This window comes from Meriones unguiculatus, chromosome 1, assembly GCF_030254825.1.
Source record: "Meriones unguiculatus strain TT.TT164.6M chromosome 1, Bangor_MerUng_6.1, whole genome shotgun sequence".
In the NCBI taxonomy this organism is placed as follows: Eukaryota; Metazoa; Chordata; class Mammalia; order Rodentia; family Muridae; genus Meriones; species Meriones unguiculatus.
In genome coordinates, this window is record NC_083349.1 from 119101696 (window position 1) to 119122316 (window position 20621).

Below are 20621 nucleotides of genomic sequence, written 5' to 3' on the forward strand. Positions count from 1 at the left end.
TTCTGTGATGTTCTTTAGTGAGGCATGGTAGCTACACTTATGTATGGGTATAAGGATAAAATTTAGAATGTAGTAAGGAATTATTGCTGGTCTAGCAGAGGATGGTAGTAGATTGTTTTCTAAGGTCCATGGCCTCCGTAGCTTAGGGAAGCTGGGTAGGATCAGTACCAGGCATTATTTCTTTCCTGTTGAGTGAACCTTAAGTTCAGTTCCAATATTGTTGTTTGTCACCAAAATGTGTGTGCCAGTTCTTGCACTTTGTGTGTCTCTTGCCATGATAATAGTTATCATGCTTCATAGGGGTTACATCGAGGTAGGACTGTTTACTTGGCAGTCCTTCCCTTAGCAGCTTGTAGTATATTTTCTGGAACCATAGAGGCTAGACTCCAGGAAAGAGTCCTTTCAGTTGAGTTTCAACTGTTGGTTGCCTCTCAGGTGTTGAAGGTGGACCCCCCTGTTGCTGAAGACACTACACACATAGGACACATGGCTTTTATGACTCGGGCTGGATCTGTCCTTTATTTATTTATTTATTTATTTATTTATTTATTTATTTATTTATAGAATTTACTTAGTTTTCATTTTTCTCCCCTAACACAAAAGAAAATGCAACAATCTGGTAATGGGAATGTGTGAGCCGCTGTGTTAATTAAATTTCCAGTCTTGAATTCATGGATTCAAGGGTAAGTGCATGTAGTATGTTACAGAAATCAGTCTATAGTCCATTACATTTGAATCAATATAATGCATAAATGCTTACAGATTTAAATCCTACAACTGTGCAAGGTCAAGCTCAGTATGTATTTGCCATTGAGTCAGACGTGTCACTGAGTCATCCCAGTGCCCTGCTGGGGCCTCCATACCTTCTGCGGTGCTTCTGATGCCAGCATTTAATAGCCCTTGATGACTAAATGTTCTTACCCAGTCAAACAGAATAAAAAAATCATTTTCAGGTAATCATTGCCTCTGTACTCATTAGTTAAAACATGACTAAGCAGGGTTTTGTTGCATCAAGCCTGGTACCACTGCATACTGTCCATGTCACTGCTGTCACATCACTTCACCCTGCCAAGCTTCAGTTTGGCTTCTTCAACAAATGCTGACATTGCTTACCTCTTCGGTCTCTGTGGGATGATAACAAGTATTTAGGAAACTGATTGTCTGATTGGTGCTGGATAAGTGCTGGGGCACTTCTTGTTTAACATGGATGAATTTATGCTAGTGGTTTTCAAAATCTCTTTTGTTTCTTGTAGGTGCTGCTTACAGCTCATAACGGACAGGCCAGCTGCCATTCAAGAGGAACTAGACCTCATCGAAGCCCTGGGGTATCTTGAAGAATTTGGGGTAAAGATCCTGCCTTTGCAAGGTGGGTCTTCTGTTTGCTTTGTTTTCTTATTTTGCAACAATTAAGCAGTGTTTCTTTTTATTTTCTTGGAACAAAAGAGTAACTTTGATGATCTAAATACATTAATAATAGATTCTATTGTCTTTCCTTTTTTTTTTTTTTGCAATAAAGTCTCAAGTAAAAATCATTTAGCTGTGAATTTCTTTTAAAAAAATCTCATTTATAACCTTTAAGGAAATAACAGTAGTAACACAGCAGCTGGCAAAAAGAGAGAGTCAGGATTTTTATGGATGATATTTGTGATTTAATTCAGTTTTTGCATAAGACTTAATCTTGTATTTGAATTTTATTGATTATTAACTAGTTGTTCCTCCATGCTTAGCTCAGAAGTAATGAGAGAAAATCCTTACTTGGAACTTAATTGCCAATGATGTTTTTATGTTGCTCAGGTTTTTTTTTTTTTTTTTGTCTAAATGTAACAGGTATGTTGGAGCTGTCCATCGAGGCCTTGATGACCTTGTTTGTCTTAGGTACCTTACACTGTGAGGTTGGTGCATCGCAGCATTCTAGAGCAGTCGCTCTCAGCCTTCCCAGTGCTGCCGCCCTTTAGTACGAGTTCCTCATGTTGCCCTGACCCCAACCATAAAATTATTTTCATTGCTACTTCATAACTATAATCTTGCTACAATTATGAATCATAATGTAAATATCTGATATTTTTGTTGGTCTTAAAGGGGTCATGACCTATAGGTTGATAAAGTCATTGGTCACACAGCTTGTCTCAAGTGCTTCACGCTGTGAGGATGGTTCATTGCAACATTCCAGGCCTTAGCTGATCATAGCTGATAAGTAGGTCTCGGATTTTCAGTTTCTTCAGTTCCATGACTCCAGGCCCCTGAATGAAGAGGGTGGTTACCTGAGGAGCAGTGCATTGGATTGACTGCTTTCATCCTTACTGCTGTCTTTAACTCTAGAACTGGTTAGAACTAGTGAAGGTAGAGGAATATAGCTGAATTCATTTCACATATGTTTCCGCCATAGTTGTCCTCTCCCCTTTAAAAAAGTAACATAGGAGCAGAAGCCTCCTATGGTGCTAGTGGGCTAGTTCCTTATGTCTTTGTCCTCTGTAGTGTTCGCTTTAAATGTGCTATATAAGGTTTTTCGATGGATTTAGGAATAAAGATGAAAGTCAGAGGCAAAATTTAGGGAGTTGAATTCAGTACCTGCCTTTTTTAAGCTCTCTGTACCCCAGTTTCTTCTCTTGGGGATAATAACCTGTTTATAAGTGTTAGCTTTGTATGGTTATTATACATAAGGCATTGCCTATGTCTCCATTTTATGTTAGCTGCTGTTGTAGTGGGCACAGTCACTGTAGGCTAGCTGCCTAGGCAGTACTATCTTCCTTGACTTCACTGCCCTGTGTAAGAACCTCCTATCCCTGGAGCACAATTGACGTCCTCTGATCGTTTTCCCTTTAAATGGTCTCTTCTCTTTGATATGAACTGGTTGATTGGGCATTTAATTTTCCTGAATGCTAGTTTAAGTGAGGTGACCTGACTGAGCCATGGGAGAGTTGCACATGGTTCACTTAGGGAGCCTCTTTCTCTCTAGCCTGGGGTGAAGTTGAGTTAGAATGTAGCTGTTTGAAGCTAAACTTAGTGCTACATGCGTGTAAACCCAGCACTCAGGAAGCAGGCGGAAAGATCCTTGCACATCCAGGCAACCAGAGCTATTTGGTGAGACCCTGTCTTTAACTCCTTTCACATGTGTGTGAGTGCGTGTGCATGCACAAAACACACACACACACACACACACACACACGTGCACACACACACACACGCACAAATATACACAAAAGTATATTTTGAATATGGACTAGCTTTGGGAGATGAGTTCTTACCATATGTTGTAGGCTGTACTCAAATATGTGAGCCTTCTACCTTAGCCTTGGCACTGTTAGATTACAGGGTCTGCCGCCGTGGCCAGTCTGAAATCAATATTTTCATTGTGGTTCCCTTATATCTTACAACTTCTCAAAGTTCTTCAATATCTGTTTATAGTGCGCTTGTGTTCTGACCGGATCAGCCTCATCAAGGAGTGTGTTTCCCAGTCTCCTGCGTGCTACAAACAATCAGCCAAGCTTCTAGGCCTTGCAGAGTTGCTGAGGGTTGCAGGTAAATCTTTTGAATGCTAAACTCTGGTGCTATTTTTCACATCAGACAATCTAAACATCAGGATTTGTTAATGTCATCAGAAGAACATTTTTTTTGAGCATGGAAATAGGAATCTTGGCATGTTATGAAAGTGTGCCTATGCTGAAGTTTTGGGAAAACCAGCCGCCCTTGAAATGAGAAGAATTTACTGGGTGTGTGGTTGTCAGATCAACAGAACTCATTGCTACCATTCAAAGGAGTGAGCTTCAGTGTGAAACAGCTCAGCTGTTCAGCTCAGTCACAATGCAGATTTAGTTTGATATTCTGAAACACTTGTTAGAAAATTTTGTGCACTTACTATTTGGCAAGTTTTTTGTACACTTTACCTCATTTGGTTTTCTCCTTAATGGTCACAGTGGTGGTCATCTTTCCATTTTATAAAAGAAATTCAGGAGCACAGAAGTTAAACATGTTGCTCACCAGTATGAAATAGGAGCCTGATTTTTAAGGAAAATCTCCGACTCTGCATTTCATGCTCCATTAACCAAAATGGTGCTACCTGCCAGAATATTTTACAGCTAGTTTTATATTTTTTTATTGATACATATCAACTTCTATAAGAATAGTTGTTGGGTATTTTGTTCCATAAGCAATTATTTGAGTTTGTTGTAGCTTAAACCATGGAATGGACTCAAAAGTAAAGGGAATTTATGTTTAGTTCTAGCCTTTAAAAATTTAGTAGACACATAGGTTAATATTTCAAAGTCCTAGTAAGTAGAAATATTCTATTTATAGGAAAACGTTTATCACTTTTCAGCTTAAAAGCATAGTATTTATTTATGCTACAGATTTGGATGGGTGGCCGGGACCAGACATTACCGCAAGGCATATTGGGCCATCTGACAGAACATTGGTTTAGACAGAAGAATGGTTCGATCCCAATTGTGTGTGTGCTATAAAGTTGTAAGCTTTATTTTTCCAGTTGTTACATCTACATAACAGGAAAGCTCTCCCCTTTGGCAACCCATTGTATAGTAAGAAGACCTAACTGGGTGCATGCCTGGGGACGGTCTTTAACGTGAGGGTGGATTTCATGAGGACTCAGCCTTACAGATGCCATGAAGATCTTCTGTGCACCTGTTAAGATCAGTGTTTTGATTTGATTGTGACATATAATGAGTCGACCTGGCAACTTTCAAACAGTTCAACTAGGAAAGCATCCTTTGTGAGGACACAGTTACAGCATGTGGAGATGTGTGTACATGGATCCCTTTTCCGATCATCTCAACTTCGCCACACCCCTCTTTAGAAAATTTAATGTGTGCCCTGTTTATGAAATTACAACTTGGAGCAGTGTTATTGAAACATATGGCTAATATACAAAATTTGTTTAACATATTTATATTGTGACCCATGTGCATTTTCATAAAGGAACTAACAGGTATCTAGTTTAATGTCATTTCCTTCTTAACCAAGCTATTGTCCCAGTTGCCATAGTGTTTGCAGTTTGCGGTGTGATGACAAAACTAGTGTGATAAAGGTATGACTCATGTCCTGAGTACAATATCATTATTTAGCAATTCTTCATGTTACTGAAAACTGCATGCAAGCTAAAACTCATAAATTGCTTACTTCTGGAGTTTTTTATTGAATAGTTTTGGATTTCATCTGATGATAGGCAACTTGAAACTTCCAAAAGAAACTGTGGTTAAGAGAGAGTTGTAGGTAACAAAGACCAAGTCATTGTCAGGGACTTGAACCCTTATGTGGCAGAGAGCATATAGCTGTTTGTAGACATAGTCTATGTTGTACCTGAGTACTCAGAGCTTGCTGTTGCCGTACCACTAAGGTTCTTCAGATAAACCATGTGAATGATCAGTCTTGTTATGTTGCCCAGGCTATCCTTTCATCAAGATCTTCCTTCCTCAACCTCCTAAGTACTGATGCCATACACGAGCAGCAAACTCAGCCATGAATTAGTTTTCTTTCATAGTTGCCATCACCCTTTGCTTACTTTCTCCATCTCTGTCTCTGTCTGTCTGTCTGTCTGTCTGTCTGTCTGTCTCTCTCCTGGCTATTCTTTCTAAGAATTTACTTGCATAACCACTATTTCTAGGCATCAGTCCTTGAAGGCCTGCTTTTGACTAGTTTTAGTTTTGAATTACCTGGTCAGATTATAACTTTCAGCTAAGTAACTCTGAACTTCATGATTGCTATTTGACCCTTCTTCACATAATATTAATTAACAAAAATTATTTTAATTTTCATTCTTTAATATTTATCTCTGACCCTTGCTACTATGTGCATGTGAAGTGAATCTCAGTTTGAAAGTAAAGTCATGGGATTAGAGAAGTTACATACTTGGGTTTTTAGCCAGGAGCTTTACTTGATATCTTCTCTTTTTATCTTGTTTTTTTTTTTTTTTTTTCTCTTTTTGATGTTATATGATGGCATTCAATGGCCTCTGTGTATTTCTTCTCATTTATAACACTTTCACAAGTACATGACTGTTCTTGAAAAAAATCACTTCATATGGGATTTATTTAGTGTTGCTTTTTTTTAATAAGTAGGGTCTTATAATGTTTATTATTAACCTTATCATTACTATGGTGATATTATTTAACCCACTGTCACAATCAAATAACACAGACACCTGTTAAAATTTATATTTGCCTTATATCACCTTGGGGTAGGTAGACAATGCCATCAATGCTATCTCATATCTCCCAGCCCCCATCCCATTCCATCTCCCTTAACCATTCCTAATTGTGTTACCTCCCACCAATAATCTTGTGAATAATTGCTTATTTTTCATCTGAATCGCTCCTTTCCATGTCATTCTCAGAGCCCTTCTTCCTGGCTCACATGGTTTCTTTTCCACCTAACCCACAGCAGCTTTCTCCTTACTCGTTATTCCTGTCTGTCTCCTTCCCAAAATCCTCTCGGTTGTCCAAGCCCTCGAACCGTAGCTCAACCCACCTTACCTCTTCTCTGCCCAGATAAGTTTTTTTTTTTTTAATAGTTGTCTTAGGGTTTCTATTTTTCTTTTTTCCATTTTTAATATAATTTTTTATTTATTACAGTTTATTCACTTTGTATACCAGCTTTAGCCCCATCCTTATTCCCTCCCAACCCCACTCTCCCCCTCATGTCCTCCCATGCCCCTTCCACAGTCCACTGATAGAGGAGGACCTTGTCCCCTTCCATCTCATCCTAGCCTATCAGGTCTCATCAGGACTGTCTTTCATAATCTTCCTCCGTGGCCTGGTCAGACTGCTCCCCCCTCAGGGGGAGGTGATCAAAGAGCCAGCAACTGAGCTCATGTCAGAGACAGCCCCTGCTCCTTATTAGGAAGCCCATTTGGAGACTGAGCTGCCATGGGCTACCTCTGTGCATGGGGTCCAGGTTATCTCCATGAATGGTCCTTGGTTGGAGTCTCAGAAAAGACCCCTGGGCCCAGATTTTTTGGTTCTGTTGTTCTCCTTGTGGAGCTTCAGACCCTTCCAGGTCCTTCTATCTCCCCCTTCTTTCATAACATTCCCTGCACTCTGCCCAAAGTTTGGTTATGAGTCTCAGCATCTGCTTTGATACCCTGCTGGGTAGTCTTTCAGAGGCCCTCTGAAGTAGGTTCCTGTGTTGTTCCTTATTTTTACCTTCTTCCAATGACTATCCCATTTGCCTTTCTGAATGAAGACTGAGCATCTTACCAGGGTCCTCTTTCTTGCCTAGCTTCTTTAGGTGTACAGATTTCAGTATGATTATCCTATATTATGTCTAATGTCCATTTACAAGTGAATATATACCATGTTTGTCTTTCTGCTTCTTGGATACCTCACTCAGGATGATTTTTTCCAGTTTCCACCATTTGCCTGCAAATTTCATGATTACCTTGTTTTTAATTGCTGAGTAGTATTCCATTGTGTAAATGTACCACACTTTCTGTATCCTTCCTCCTTTGAGGGACATCTGAGTTGTTTCCAGATTCTGACTATTACAAATAAAGCTGCTACGAACATGGTTGAGCAACTGTCCCAGTTGTGTACTTGAGCATCTTTTGGATATATGCCTAGGAGTGGTATAGCTGGATCTCGAGATAGCACTATTCCTAATTGTCTGAGAAAGTACCAAATTGATTTCCAAAGTGGTTGTAGAAGTTTACATTCCTATCAGCAATGGAGGAGGGTACCCCTTTCTCCACATCCTCTCCAGCATGTGTTGTCACTTGAGTTTTTGATCTTAGCCATTCTGATGGGTGTAAGGTGAAATCTCAATGTCATTTTGATTTGTAGTTCCCTGATGACTAAGGATATTGATCATTTCCTTAAGTGTTTCTCTGCCATTTGATATTCCTCTATTGAGAATTCTGTTTAGCTCTGTACCCCACTTTTTAATTGGATTACTTGATTTTTTTTGCTGTTTAACTTCTTGAGTTCTATATGTATTCTGGATATTAGCCCTTTGTCAGATATAGGGTTGGTGAAGATCCTTTCCCAATCCATAGGCTGTTGTTTTGTTCTGACTACAGTATCCTTTGCTTTACAGAAACTTTTCTGTTTCATGAGGCCCAATTTATTGATTGTTGATCTTAGAGCCTGTGCTGATGGTGTTCTGTTCTGGAAGTTGTCTCCTATGCCAATGAGCACAAGGTTCTTCCCCACTTTTTCTTCTAACAGGTTTAGTGTGTCTGGTTTTATGTTGAGGTCTTTGATCCACTTGGATGTTAGTTTTGTGCCTTGTGATAAGTATGGATCTATTTGTGTTTTTCTACATGTAGACATCCAGTTAGACCAGCACTATTTGTTGAAGATGCTGTCTTTTTCCATTGTATGGTTTTGGCATCTTTGTCAAAGATCAGGTGTCCATAAGTGTGTGGGTTTATTTTTGGGTCTTCTGTTCGGTTCCATTGATCCACCAGTCTGTTTCTATGCCAGTACCATGCAGTTTTTATTATTGTTACTCTGTGGTACAGCTTGAGATCAGGGATGGAGATCCCTCCAGAAGATTTTTTGCTGTAGAGAATTCTTTTAGCAATTCTGGGTTTCTTGTTATTCCATATAAAATTGAGAATTTTTCTTTCTAAGTCTGTAAATAATTGTGTTGGTAACTTGATGGGACTTGCATTGAATCTGTTGATTGCTTTTGGTAGGGTGGCCATTTTTACTATGTTATTCCTGCCTAGCCATGAGCCTGGGAGATCTTTCCATCTTCTGATATCTTCTAATTCTTTCTTCAGAGACTGGAAAAGTTTTTCATACAAGTCTTTGACTTGCTTGCTTAGAGACACCGGGTTTTTATTGGTCAAACAGCACTCATTTCTTAGGCAAGGTTTACACAGGGACAGGTGTAGGTAAGAATGTGCTAGTCCAGGCAGGGATCAGATTTTGGGGGCCAGTAATTAGCATTAAAATACATAGCACCAGATTAATCCCTAATAATTTAGTTAGATTAGATAAGAGAAAATAATGCATAAAGGTATTGGCATAGTAAGTATTCTTAGTTCTTGGGGAGGCTGAGACAGAAAGATTGTGACTGGAAAGCCAGTTTGGGATACATAGTGAGATTGTTTAAAAAATATGTATAAAAAAAGAAGGGATAGGTAAGATCCCTTGCTGTCTTACTCATTGTCCCAACCCACGGGATTTGTGTCCTAACCCCCGGGAGTTCAACAGGTTCCTAAAGGGGGGTGTGGTGGTGGAAAGAATGGGTAGGACACAGAGATGCAAGGAAGGAGGCTAAGTCTGTTTGTCTGATCAAAGTTTCGTTTATTAGAAATTTTTACCCAACTTATATAGGGAGAAGGCAGGAAAAGGGGGAAGGCTTAATTACTGTTTTAGGAGATAGCAAGAGTGCTTTCATGGCTTGAGATACCTCTTGCAAGATACCTCAAGAATGTTTCCTTAAGATATCTCAAGAATGCTCCAAGACTAAAGAGCAGATGTTCTCACATAAATCTATCACCCATGACCTAGGGTCCTAGTGCAGCTGTTGGTAACTTTTCCACTAATTGGCTTTGGCTCACTAATTGGCTTTGGCTTCAGTAAATAGCTTTGGCTCCCGCAACTCATGCTTCTACCAAAGAAGCAAAGTCAAGTATTGCCTCAAGTGACATCTGCTGTATGTAGGAAGTTGACTTCTGCTATCATGTGGTGGGTTAGTTGAGTCTGAAATGAACATGGTCTGGCTCCACACAGGGCCTTTCACAGGGCTGCTGTGCATAGGAGCCTTTCAGTCCCTTCACCCCTCACTCCTCACATCTGTGAGTCCTTCTCTATGACTCCATCAGCCTCTCAAGATGTTCTGGGCTTAACCTTTTCACTTAGTTGTTAGGGGCTTGCACATTGTCTTCAACAATGAGATTAATGTTTGGAGCCTAGCAAAGACATGAGAGAAAAAATACACCTGGCTCTTCTGCTTTTGTGTATATTGTGCACAAATGCAAACATTTCAAGAGTATTAGGTAGAAAATTGGTTTTATTTTAATGTGGTATGTGCATTTACTCACGTATGTAGGGGTTATTAGTCAAGAGTCAGTCTTAGGAAATTGAGAAGTAAAGGATTACATGCAAGTTAAACCAAATATGTCCTGGGCTTGGCTTCAAGGCGGAAGTGTGGCAGGTCTTTGTGGCAGCGGATCGTGGTGTTTCCAAGATGCTGCCTGTATTTATGGTTTGTTCACTTACTGGGGCACCCCATGCATTTCGTTAACCTTCCACTCATTTTCCTTTAGTTAAACTCTCGTTTTACCAGGATTTCTCTCAAGAAGTATTGAAGGTAAACAGAAGATCTTTTTTCCTTTTCTAAATGTAAAAATAGAACGATATTATCCATTACCAAAATATGTTTGTGTTCATTGATAGTGTGTTAAAAGTAGAACATATTGTCCAGAACCAAAATGAGTTTGTGTTAACTTATAATTTACTTAAAGCGAGACATTGTATTACTGTTTATTGATGTATACTTTCTTTCATGCTACTGCCTTTTCAGGAAGACTGAGATAAAAATGTCATGTAACTTAACTATTTGGGGGGGGAGTGCTGGGGGACTTAAGCTACGCTGTCACAGTGCTTTTGACACTTGTAAGTAGATAACACTTTAAAAAAAATTTAATGGCATATGTAATCCAGGTTTTCATAATGACTGTGGCTTGGGCCATACTATCTTTCTGGTTACCATTACAGCTATAGTGTGTATGCAGTTGAACTGAGCATAAGGTGTTTTTTTTTTTTTTTTTTTTAATAAAAGCAAAATTTCATTAAGATAATAGAAAAAAAAATTCTGGCCATTCCTGACATACCTGTCTGCATTACTGAGATATGTGCATGCTATTTTCAGAACGACCTTAATATTTCCTAAAAATGTTGAGGGAGACTATGCCAAACTTTTGCTTAAGGGTTGGGGCTGCTGAGCTAAGGTTTTTGCTGTAGGACAGTATGGACTTGTTAAAAGCTAATGGAGATTACATTAAAATTGTAATAAGTTTATGCTAGCAGATAGTATCATCAATCAGGCATCATCAACTGTGGATTGATTCAGGTCCTTACAGAATAAAAAAGGTAAACTTTTGTGAGGTGTTTAAGAGAACAGGCAAAAACAGAAAAAAAAAATGGGTGAAGTGGAAATAACCTGCTGAGGTTCACTGGTAATTCTGATTCCTGGCCTTGGTTAGTGGAGTCCTAGACCAGAGTCTCAGCTCTTAGGATACCTGCATATTAGGTCTGGCCACATGTCCCCAAACCAAAAAAGAGAATGCTGAAAAATGGGATGGGAATTTTAATCACTATCGCTGCTAAAAGGAGGGTTGATGATGTCAGTGCTGCCTTCCAGGGAAACATCCAGAGCTCCTTGGTTTTACAGGGAAGTGAGAAGAATCAGATATAGAGTATGTGTTCAGTCTTGTCAGTCTCTGGCCTGGTTGGTCATTATCATTTGATTGATTCAGGTGGGCCCTGTCTTGATACCACAGTCACTGCTGCTTGGGGATAGAGCCTACATCCTCCCACCAGCTGTTTATCCATTAAGCCTGTTGTTTCTGGAACCCTTGGTGACTGAAAGACAAAATGACTTCAGGTGAAAGAGATGGATGCAAAAAGGAGGTAGGGAGGCCAATGTTTATCAAGCTTTTAGGCACGTCCTGGGCATTTGCAGGCCCAGGAAAGAGTCAGTGCTTTTAGCAAAAGACTACCCTGAGTCCTTGTGAGTTGTATTTGGTGGATTGGTAGTGAACTCTGATTATCTCAGCTAAAGACTTTTATGTTCTAAAGCCCTTCATACTTACATATTTATCTCTCTAAATAAAAAAAATGTGTCATACATTTTTATAAAGATGAATTCAAAACAAACGTAACGTCCCTGTAACGTCGTCCATTTAATCCATTTAGGAGTGAGTGCTTGGTCACTCCTAGCATTTAACAGTGAAAATGGGGTCTTCTTATTTAATTCTTATATAAAATCTGAGTCTCTAATGTCACTTTTTCAAAGTTTGTCTCAGCAAATTAACAGGTGCATGATACAAAACAGGCCTACATTGAGAACAAAGTAAAGAGCAGTTAAGACAGCCCCATTCTTAGTGAATATGGTGCTTCGCATGATTATAAGTTCTTGAATAAAGTGCCATGACACTGTCCTTTGCACTCCTGATGACAAGTCAGTTTCCTGGAGTCTAGGCTGACTCTCTGTGTTCTCATTGGAGCTTTCAGACCTTGTAGGGCTCCCAGACCTGCCTGGTTTCTACAGAAGCTGCCTCAAACACATTGGACCATACATAGGTCAACAGGGAATTTAACTTTGTTGTTATAAATATATAAAAAAGTGTTGGGCCATATATTATTTATTATTTCCCCTATGATTATTTTGGCAGCATTATATGACCCACTATCATACACAATAAGACACAGGCACCTGTTAGATTTTATAACTGCCTTTTTTACCTTGGGCCCAGCAGATATTTCACTTAATGCTGACTCAGCAACCTCACCATCTATCTCCCAGCCTCCACCAATGCGATCCTGTAATCATCCTCATCTGGTCTGTCTTTCACTCATAATCCCATAATACTTGCTTGTATTTTTCATCTGGGCCTTTTCATGCCATTGTTGGAGCCTTCCTCTCGGCCCACATGGCTTCTTCTCCATGCTAACTCATTGTATCATCCTTCTTCCTCTCTTCTGGTCCATTCTCTTGAACCTGAAGCTCAAGAACCTTTGCCATGCCTATCCCATTTTGCCCTGCTCAGGTATAGGCTATTTAATCAACCAATCAGATAAGATGACGTAGGCAGGTTTACACACCAAAGATAGGTTTACACAACAAGGATAGGTTTACATAAAAATGTGGGCTTCTAAAAAGGGACAAGATCTCATTGGACCGACCTCCAATGGAGCTCCTTAAAGTCTGATGTGCATGTGTTTTATCATGAAAGCCTACTGTGTGCAGGGTCCCTCTGCAGTAAAGCATCCTCATGTAGTAGGCTGCAGTATCAAGTTAGTCTTACTGTTTTATCAGAATATTGAAACAGAAGGAAAGGGATTTTTTTAATATTCTATTTTAAGCATTTGTTTAAATGTATTCATGATGACTCAGAATACCATGAAGGTCACACACATTTCTGAGGTAGTAACTTTAATAATGGACATACAAATTTTGCTTTTCCTTTCTTGAATTTTAAATATCTCGATAGTCACAATGACCATGGTAATGTGACTGAATGGGTCAGTTATATTTAGCTCTGTGGTGTTTTAGTGCTTCCATTGGGCTGGATTTCTGTTTGCTTACATAGGATGTCAAAGGACTGGATATTTCTTATACTAATGGCTTCTCAGTGACAGTCTGAACTACAAATACAAGTATGTTCTTGGTGGGTTAGTTGATTCTGTAGGTTTTCTTGTGGTCCCCTTGACCCCACTGGCTCTTTCAATCCCTTCTCCTTCTCATCTACATGAAGCTCTACCTAATGTTTGGCTGTGGGTCTCTGCATCTATTTCCATCAATTTCTTGGCAAAGCCTTTCAGATGACAGTTATGCTAGTCACTGTCTTGCAGGTATAGCAGAACACCATTAATTGTGGCAGGGGTGGGCTTTCATGGCATGAGTCTCAAGATGGGCCAGTCATTGGTTAGCCATTCCCACATTTTCTACTTCATCTTTATCCCTGTACAGGGTTGCCCTTTATTGTCAGTACAAATTGTGGCTCAATATTTTGTGTCTGCATTGGTGTCCTAATCCCTCCACTGGAAACTTTTTTCTGGTTACAGGAAATGGGCATTTTAGGTTTGAGAGTTTTCTGGCTGTATTTGTGTTCCAATGTGACCACTGGAAATCTTTTCTAATTATTGCAGATGGCTATTTTAGGTTCCACATCCCCCATTGCTGGGAGTCTTAATTAAAGTTACCCTCATAGATTCCTGGGAGTTCCCATTGTGCTAGGTTTCTAGATTGACTCAGAAATGTCCCCTACTGATTGCAGTTCTCTCTCTCTACATTCTCTTCCTCCTCCCTCCTCCCAATTCAATCTCTTTCCCAAACCTTCTTCACCCATTTCCCTCCAAAGTCTGCTATATTTACCCTTCTCAGTGAGATTTGCATGCCCCCCCCCCCCCGCTTTAGCCCTCCTTATTACTCCAGCTACTTAGGGTCTATAGATTGTAGCATGGTTATCCTGTACTTATAGGTAAATACATATCATGTGTCTTTCTGGGTCTGGGTTACCTCTCCCAGGATGATCTTTTCCATTTCTATTCATTAGCCTACAAATTTCATGATGTTCTTGTTTTTAATAGTTAAATAATATTCCATTATATAAAATGTACCAGGTGTTTTTTATCCGTTCTTAGCTTGAGGGACATCTGGGTTGTTTTCAGCTTCTGGTTATTATGAATAAAGCTGATATGAACATAGTTGAGCAAGTGTCATTGTCGTATGGTAGAACTTCTTTTGGGTATATGGCTAGGAGTGGTATAACTAGGTCTTGAGGTAGAACTATTCCCAGTTTTCTAAGAAAGCTCCAGATTGATTTCCAAAGTGGTTTTACAAGTTTGCACTTACACCACCCATACAGGAGTGTTCCCCTTTCTCCACGTCCTTGTCCATATGTGCTTTCCTGATGGATGTAAGATAAAATCTCAGAGTCATTTGATTTGCATTTTCCTGGGTACTAAAGATGTTGAACATTTCTTTAAGTATTTCCCAGCCATTTGAGATTCCTGTTGTTTTTTCTGTTTAGCTCTGTACCCCATTTTAAAATTGGGTTATATGATTTGTTAGTGTCTAATTTCTTGAGTTCTTTATTTTGCATATCAGTGCTCTGTCTGATGTAGGGTTGGTAGAAATCCTTTCCCATTCTGTAGGCTGCCATTTTGTCCTATTGACAGTGTTCTTTGCTTTACAAAAGCTTTTCAGTTTTATGAGGTCCATTTTTTAATTGTTGATTTTAGAGCCTGAGCTGTTGGTGTTCTACTCAAGAAATTGTCTTTTATGCCAATGAGGTCATCTCTTCCCCTATTTTTCTTTTAACAGAATTAGTGTGCCTGGTTTAATGCTGAGATCTTTGATCCACTTGGACTTTAGTTTTGTGCAGTGTGATAAATATGGATCTGTTGGCAATCTTTTGCATCCACAAATCCAGTTAGACCAGCACCGTTTGTTGAAGATGCTGTCTTTTTTCTATTGTATGGTATTGGCTTCTTTGTCAAAAGTCAAGTATTTATAGCTGTGTGGGTTTATTTCTGGGTTTTCAATTAGATTCCATTTATCAACCTGACTATTTTTATGCCAATACCATGCAGTTTTTATTACTATTACTCTGTAGTACTTGAAATCAGGGAGGAGGATATCTCTAGAAGTTCTTTAATTGTATAGGAGTGTTTTAGCAATTTTGGTTTTTTTTTTTTTTTTCACATGAAGTTGACAGTTGTTCTTTCAAGGTCTGTAAAGAATTATGTTGGAAAAATAAAAAAAAAAATAAAACAGAGCTACTGTCTAAAAAAAAAGAATTATGTTGGAATTTTGATGGGAATTGCATAGAATCTGTAGATTGCTTTTGGTAAAATGACCATTTTTATTATGTTAATCTTACCTGTCCATGAGCATGGGAGATCTTTCTATCTTCTGATAGCTTTTTCATTTTCTTTCTTCAAAGAATTAAAGTTCGTCTCATACAGGCCATTTGCTTGTTTACACAAAGCATATTGTATATTATTTGTGGCTATTGTGAAGGATGTAGTTTTCCTAATTTTTTTAGCCTGTTTGTCATTTGTATACAGGAGGGTTCTTTTTTTTTTTTTAATTAATCTTGTATCCAGCCACTTTGCTGAAGGTGATTATCAGCTGTAGGAGTGCTCTGGTACAATTTTGGGGGTCACTTATGCATATAAGCTTGTCATTTGTGAATAGCAATACTTTGACTTCTTTTTTTAAATTTTTTAATTTTTTAATTTTTTTCTATTAATTACACTTTATTCATTTTGTATTCCCCCATAAGCCCCTTCCTCCTCCCCTCCCGATCCCACCCTCCCTTCCCCTTCCTCATGTATGTCCCTCCCCAAGTCCACTGATAGAGGAGGTCCTCCTCTCCTTCCTTCTGATCTTAGTCTATCAGATCACATCAGGAGTGGCTGCATTGTCATCTTCTGTGGCCTGGTAAGGCTGTTCCCCCCTCAGGGGGAGGTGATCAAAGAGCAGGCCAATCAGATTATGTCAGAGGCAGTCCCTCTTCCCATTACTATGGAACCCACTTGGACACTGAACTATCATGTGCTACATCTGTGCAGGGGTTCTAGGTTATCTCCATGAATAGTCCTTCGTTGGAGTATGAGTCTCTGGGAAGACCTCTGTGTTCAAATTTCTGGTTCTATTGCTCTCCTTGTGGGGTTCCTGACCTCTCCAGATCTTACTATTTCCCACTTCTTACATAAGATTCCATGCACACTGCCCAACAGTTGGCCATAAGTCTCAGCGTCTGATTTGATAGTCTGCAGAGGCTTTCAGAGGCCCTCTGTGGCAGGTTTCTAGGTTGTTTCCTGTTTTCTTCTTCTTCTGATGCTTTGACTTCTTTTTTAATTTATTTTTATTTTTTAAAGATTTATTCATTTATTATATGTACAGTGTTCTGCCTGCATGTATTCCTGCATGCCAGAAGGTTTTTTGTTTTAAAGATTTTTTTTTTTATTTTATGTATAGGAATGCTGTTTTCACAAACACCAGAAGAGGGAATCAGATTCCATTACAAATGGTTGTGAGCCACCATGTGGTTGCTGGGAATTGAACTCAGTACCTCTGGAAGAGCAGTCAGAGTTCTCAACCACTAAGCCATCTCTCCAGCCCTACTTTGACTTCTTCCATTTAAATTTATATCCCCTTGATATCCTTCAGTTGTCTGATTTCTCTAGCTAAAACCTCAAGTACTATGTTGACTATATATGGAAAGAGTAGGTAGCCTTGTCTGTTGTAGTTGATGTGGAGCTAGTGTGTTAATTGTCCCCTGAGATCTTTACTGTGCTATGAGCAAATGCTCACACACACCAAATGATACTGTGTTAACCTTGCTTCCTTCATTGTCCACTAAAAATGCTTACACCTGGGCTGGGCAAAAGAGATGTGGGCAGAGCTAACGTTTGAGGGTTTATAGAGAGAAGCATCATGGGACAGAGAGGGGTAGGAAGAAGGAGATCACCATGGGTTAGTGTGAAGAAGCAGTGGTTGGGAGGAATTTTCTCTGAGGATTGGAATGGTGGAGAGAAGTAGCCCAGATGGGAACATCAACAGGTATTTTTTGGGAAGTTTGGATGGGAAGTAGCCCAAATAGGAATGATTTGGAGCAAATGGTATGGGATGTGTGTCTGGGAGATTACAAGGTAGCTTAGCTTATATCATCCCAGCCTCAGTGGCTTAAGGTTATTGGGAATCTACCAGGTTTCTGTGTCATTTATTTATATAATAGCCAGTTTAACAATAATCACCATAATAATTATATGTACTAATAGTAAATATTAACATCTTTTCTACCACACTTGTCTATGATTTTAGTAGAATTGCTTTACATTTCTCTCTATTTAATTTGATGTTGGCTATTGGCTTTTTGTATATTGCCTTTATTATGCTTAGGTATGTGCCTTGTACCTCTGATCTCTCCAAGACTTCTCATGAAGGGGTATTGTATTTTGTCAAAGGCATTTTCAGCATCTAAGGACATGATCATGTTGTTATTTTCTTTCAGTTTGCTTATATGGTGGATCACATTGATGGATTTTCATATGTTGAACCATCCCTGCATCCCTGGGATGAAGTCTACTTGATCATAGTGGATGTTTTGGATGTGTTCTTGGATTCAGTTTGAGAGTGATTTATTATGTATTTAGTTATTTAGATATTATTAATCATGTGTGTACAGGTGAAGATCCAGAAGAAAGGCATGGGCAGGTTCTGATCCTGTTAGTGGAACAAGCACTCCATGTCCATGACTACAAAGCAGCCAATACCTATTGTCAGGAGCTGATGGCCTCAGGTGAGTAGACTGCTAGCACCTTGCTCATGTGCTCTCATCACAGTAACTAATGGGAAGGGCTCTTCAGAAATCAGTCAGCCTGATTGGCAAGCCAGGCACATGTTTGATTGTGATGTATTTCATCAGGAACAAGCACATATGCTGTGTGTTTATATACTAATATCACTATCTTAGTGGGCTCAGGTACAGTAGTCTCTTTCTATGATTTTGATTACTTTATATTCCCTGTGTAAAACATGCTCATAATTCTAAGAACAATAGTACATGAAATATTTCAATGCTATATTATATATGATAGAAAAGAAAATTTGGAAGAATACCTACAATTTGTCATTGGATAGTCAATGTTCTTATATTTTAATATAGGAAAAAAAAAAGCAGTATGGAAAAATTGGGAAAGGGCTTGACCTAAATATTTTCTACATTGAATTTAAAATTCTTGTCTTGAAAGAATAAGCATGTTTTATAGTGGAATAATTTTGCATCTAAATTCCCTTGTAGAAGAAAACACAGTACCATCTTACCATGGCCCCTGCGTAGAAAAACCTTTGTACTCCAACATGGAACACTTATAGCTGTTGCCTACTGTGGTAACTCCTGCACTGCTCACTCAGGATCCCTGTATTTGTTGCTGGGGATTGATATAGGGCTTAATGAATCTAGTAAACTGTTACTACCAGGCTTTCTCTCCAGCCTCACCTGTGTACTTTTTCATTGCTTTCTCTGTATGTTTACCGTAATGAAAAAATGAAAAAAAATGCATATTAATAACTTGTAAGTATAATTATAGGCAGGCTGTTTAGGATTACAATATGAGAGAATTTCTTTAACTGTTTCTCTGCCATCCGAATGGCAGAGAAATACTTAAAGAAATGCTCAACCTCATTAGCCATCAGGGAAATGCAAATCAAAATGACCCTAAGATTTCACCTTACACCCATCAGAATGGCTAAGATCAAAAACTCAAGTGACAACACATGCTGGAGAGGTTGTGGAGAAAGGGGAACCCTCCTCCACTGCTGGTGGGAATGTAAACTTGTACAACCACTCTGGAAATCAATCTGGCGCTTTCTCAGACAACTAGGAATAGCGCTTCCTCAAGATCCAGCCATACCACTCCTAGGTATATACCCAAAAGAGTCTCAAGTACACAATAAGGACATTTGCTCAGCCATGTTTGTAGCATCCTTATTTGTAATAGCCAGAAGCTGGAAACAGCCCAGATGCCTCTCAGTGGAGGAATGGATGCACAAATTGTGATATATCTACATAATGGAATATTACTCAGCAATAAAAAACAAAAAAATCATGAAATTTGCAGGTAAATGGTGGGATCTGGAAAAGATCATCCTGAGTGAGTTGTCCCAGAAGCAGAAAGATGCACACGGTATATACTCACTCATATAGACATATGATATAGCATAAATCTTCGAAAATCTGTACACCTAAAGAATCTCATCAAGAGGGAGGACTCTTGCTAAAATGCTCAATTCCTGTCCAGAAAGGCAAAGAAGATGGACATCAGAAGAAGGAGAAAAGAAGGAACAAGTCAGGAGCCGGACACAGAGGACCTCTGAAAGGCTCTGCCCTGCAGACTATCAAAGCAGATGCTGAGACTTATGGGCAACCTTTGGGCAGAGTGCAGGAAATCTTATACAGGAAGTGGGAAACAGTAAGATCTGGAGTGAACAGAAACTCCACAAGGAGAGCAACAGAACCAAAAAATCTGAGCACAGGAGTCTTTCCTGATACTGATATTCCAACCAAGGACTATGCATAGAGATGACCTAAGACCCCTGCACAGATGTAGCACATGGCAGTTCAGTATCCAAGTGGGTTCCATTATTAGGAACAGGGACTGTCTCTGACGTGAACTGATTGGCCTGCTCTTTAATTACCTCCCCCTGAGGGGGAAGCAGCATTACCAGGCCACAGAAGATGACAAGGCAGCCACTCCTGATGAGACCTAGTTGACTAGGATCAGAAGGAAGGAAAAGAAGACCTCCCCTATCAGTGGACTTGGGGAGGGGCATGTGTGCAGACGGGGAGGTGGGGGGGAACCACAGGGGGATACAAAGTGAATAAAGTGTAATTAATAAAGAATAAAAAAAAACAGTATGAGAGAAATTATATCCAACTTCTCACACATCATGGGCAGATGGGCATTACATTTTGTGAGCCAACCAATGTGGTTAGTTGATGGCAAACTAAAGAAAGTGAGGTTTTCAGGGAACCCTCACTGAGCTGTTTTAGGAAGTTTATGTGCCAGGAGTTAGGTTTGACCTGGTATTGAGGATTTGGATCTTGCTCAGCCTTCAAGAATTTTGCAGATCTGAGCTGTGAGATCCAGACTGAGGTCTGTCCTAGAACAAGGCTCACAGGAACCTGGCTAAAGTTCTGGTCAAGGACATGATTTTTGTTTGACAAGAAATCTAGAAATTTTACACTCTCGAAGTCAATACTGTATTTCCTAACCTCATCATTAGAAAGATATATACACAAAAACCTACATTCTCTGCACTTCAGAGCCATTGTTTTCTGCGCAACTGTTGTATCCAAAATTACTTTTTGAGGTCTTCTTATTAATTTTATTTCTAAAGGATTAATTCCAAATTTAATTTTTAGT

The 20621-nt window shown here is 39.3% G+C and overlaps 1 protein-coding gene across 5 annotated transcripts in view; it reads left to right on the plus strand.

The window, feature by feature from the left end:
* The window catches only part of Nbas (NBAS subunit of NRZ tethering complex), a 307505-nt gene that overhangs the window by 135529 nt on the left and 151355 nt on the right, over positions 1–20621 (plus strand). For all 5 annotated transcript variants that reach the window (XM_060366017.1, XM_060366025.1, XM_060365995.1 and 2 more), the window contains 3 exons: positions 1254–1366; positions 3406–3519; positions 17882–17995. In XM_060366017.1, the coding sequence (XP_060222000.1) occupies positions 1254–1366; positions 3406–3519; positions 17882–17995 (341 nt within the window). The remainder of the gene's footprint in view (positions 1–1253; positions 1367–3405; positions 3520–17881; positions 17996–20621) is intronic.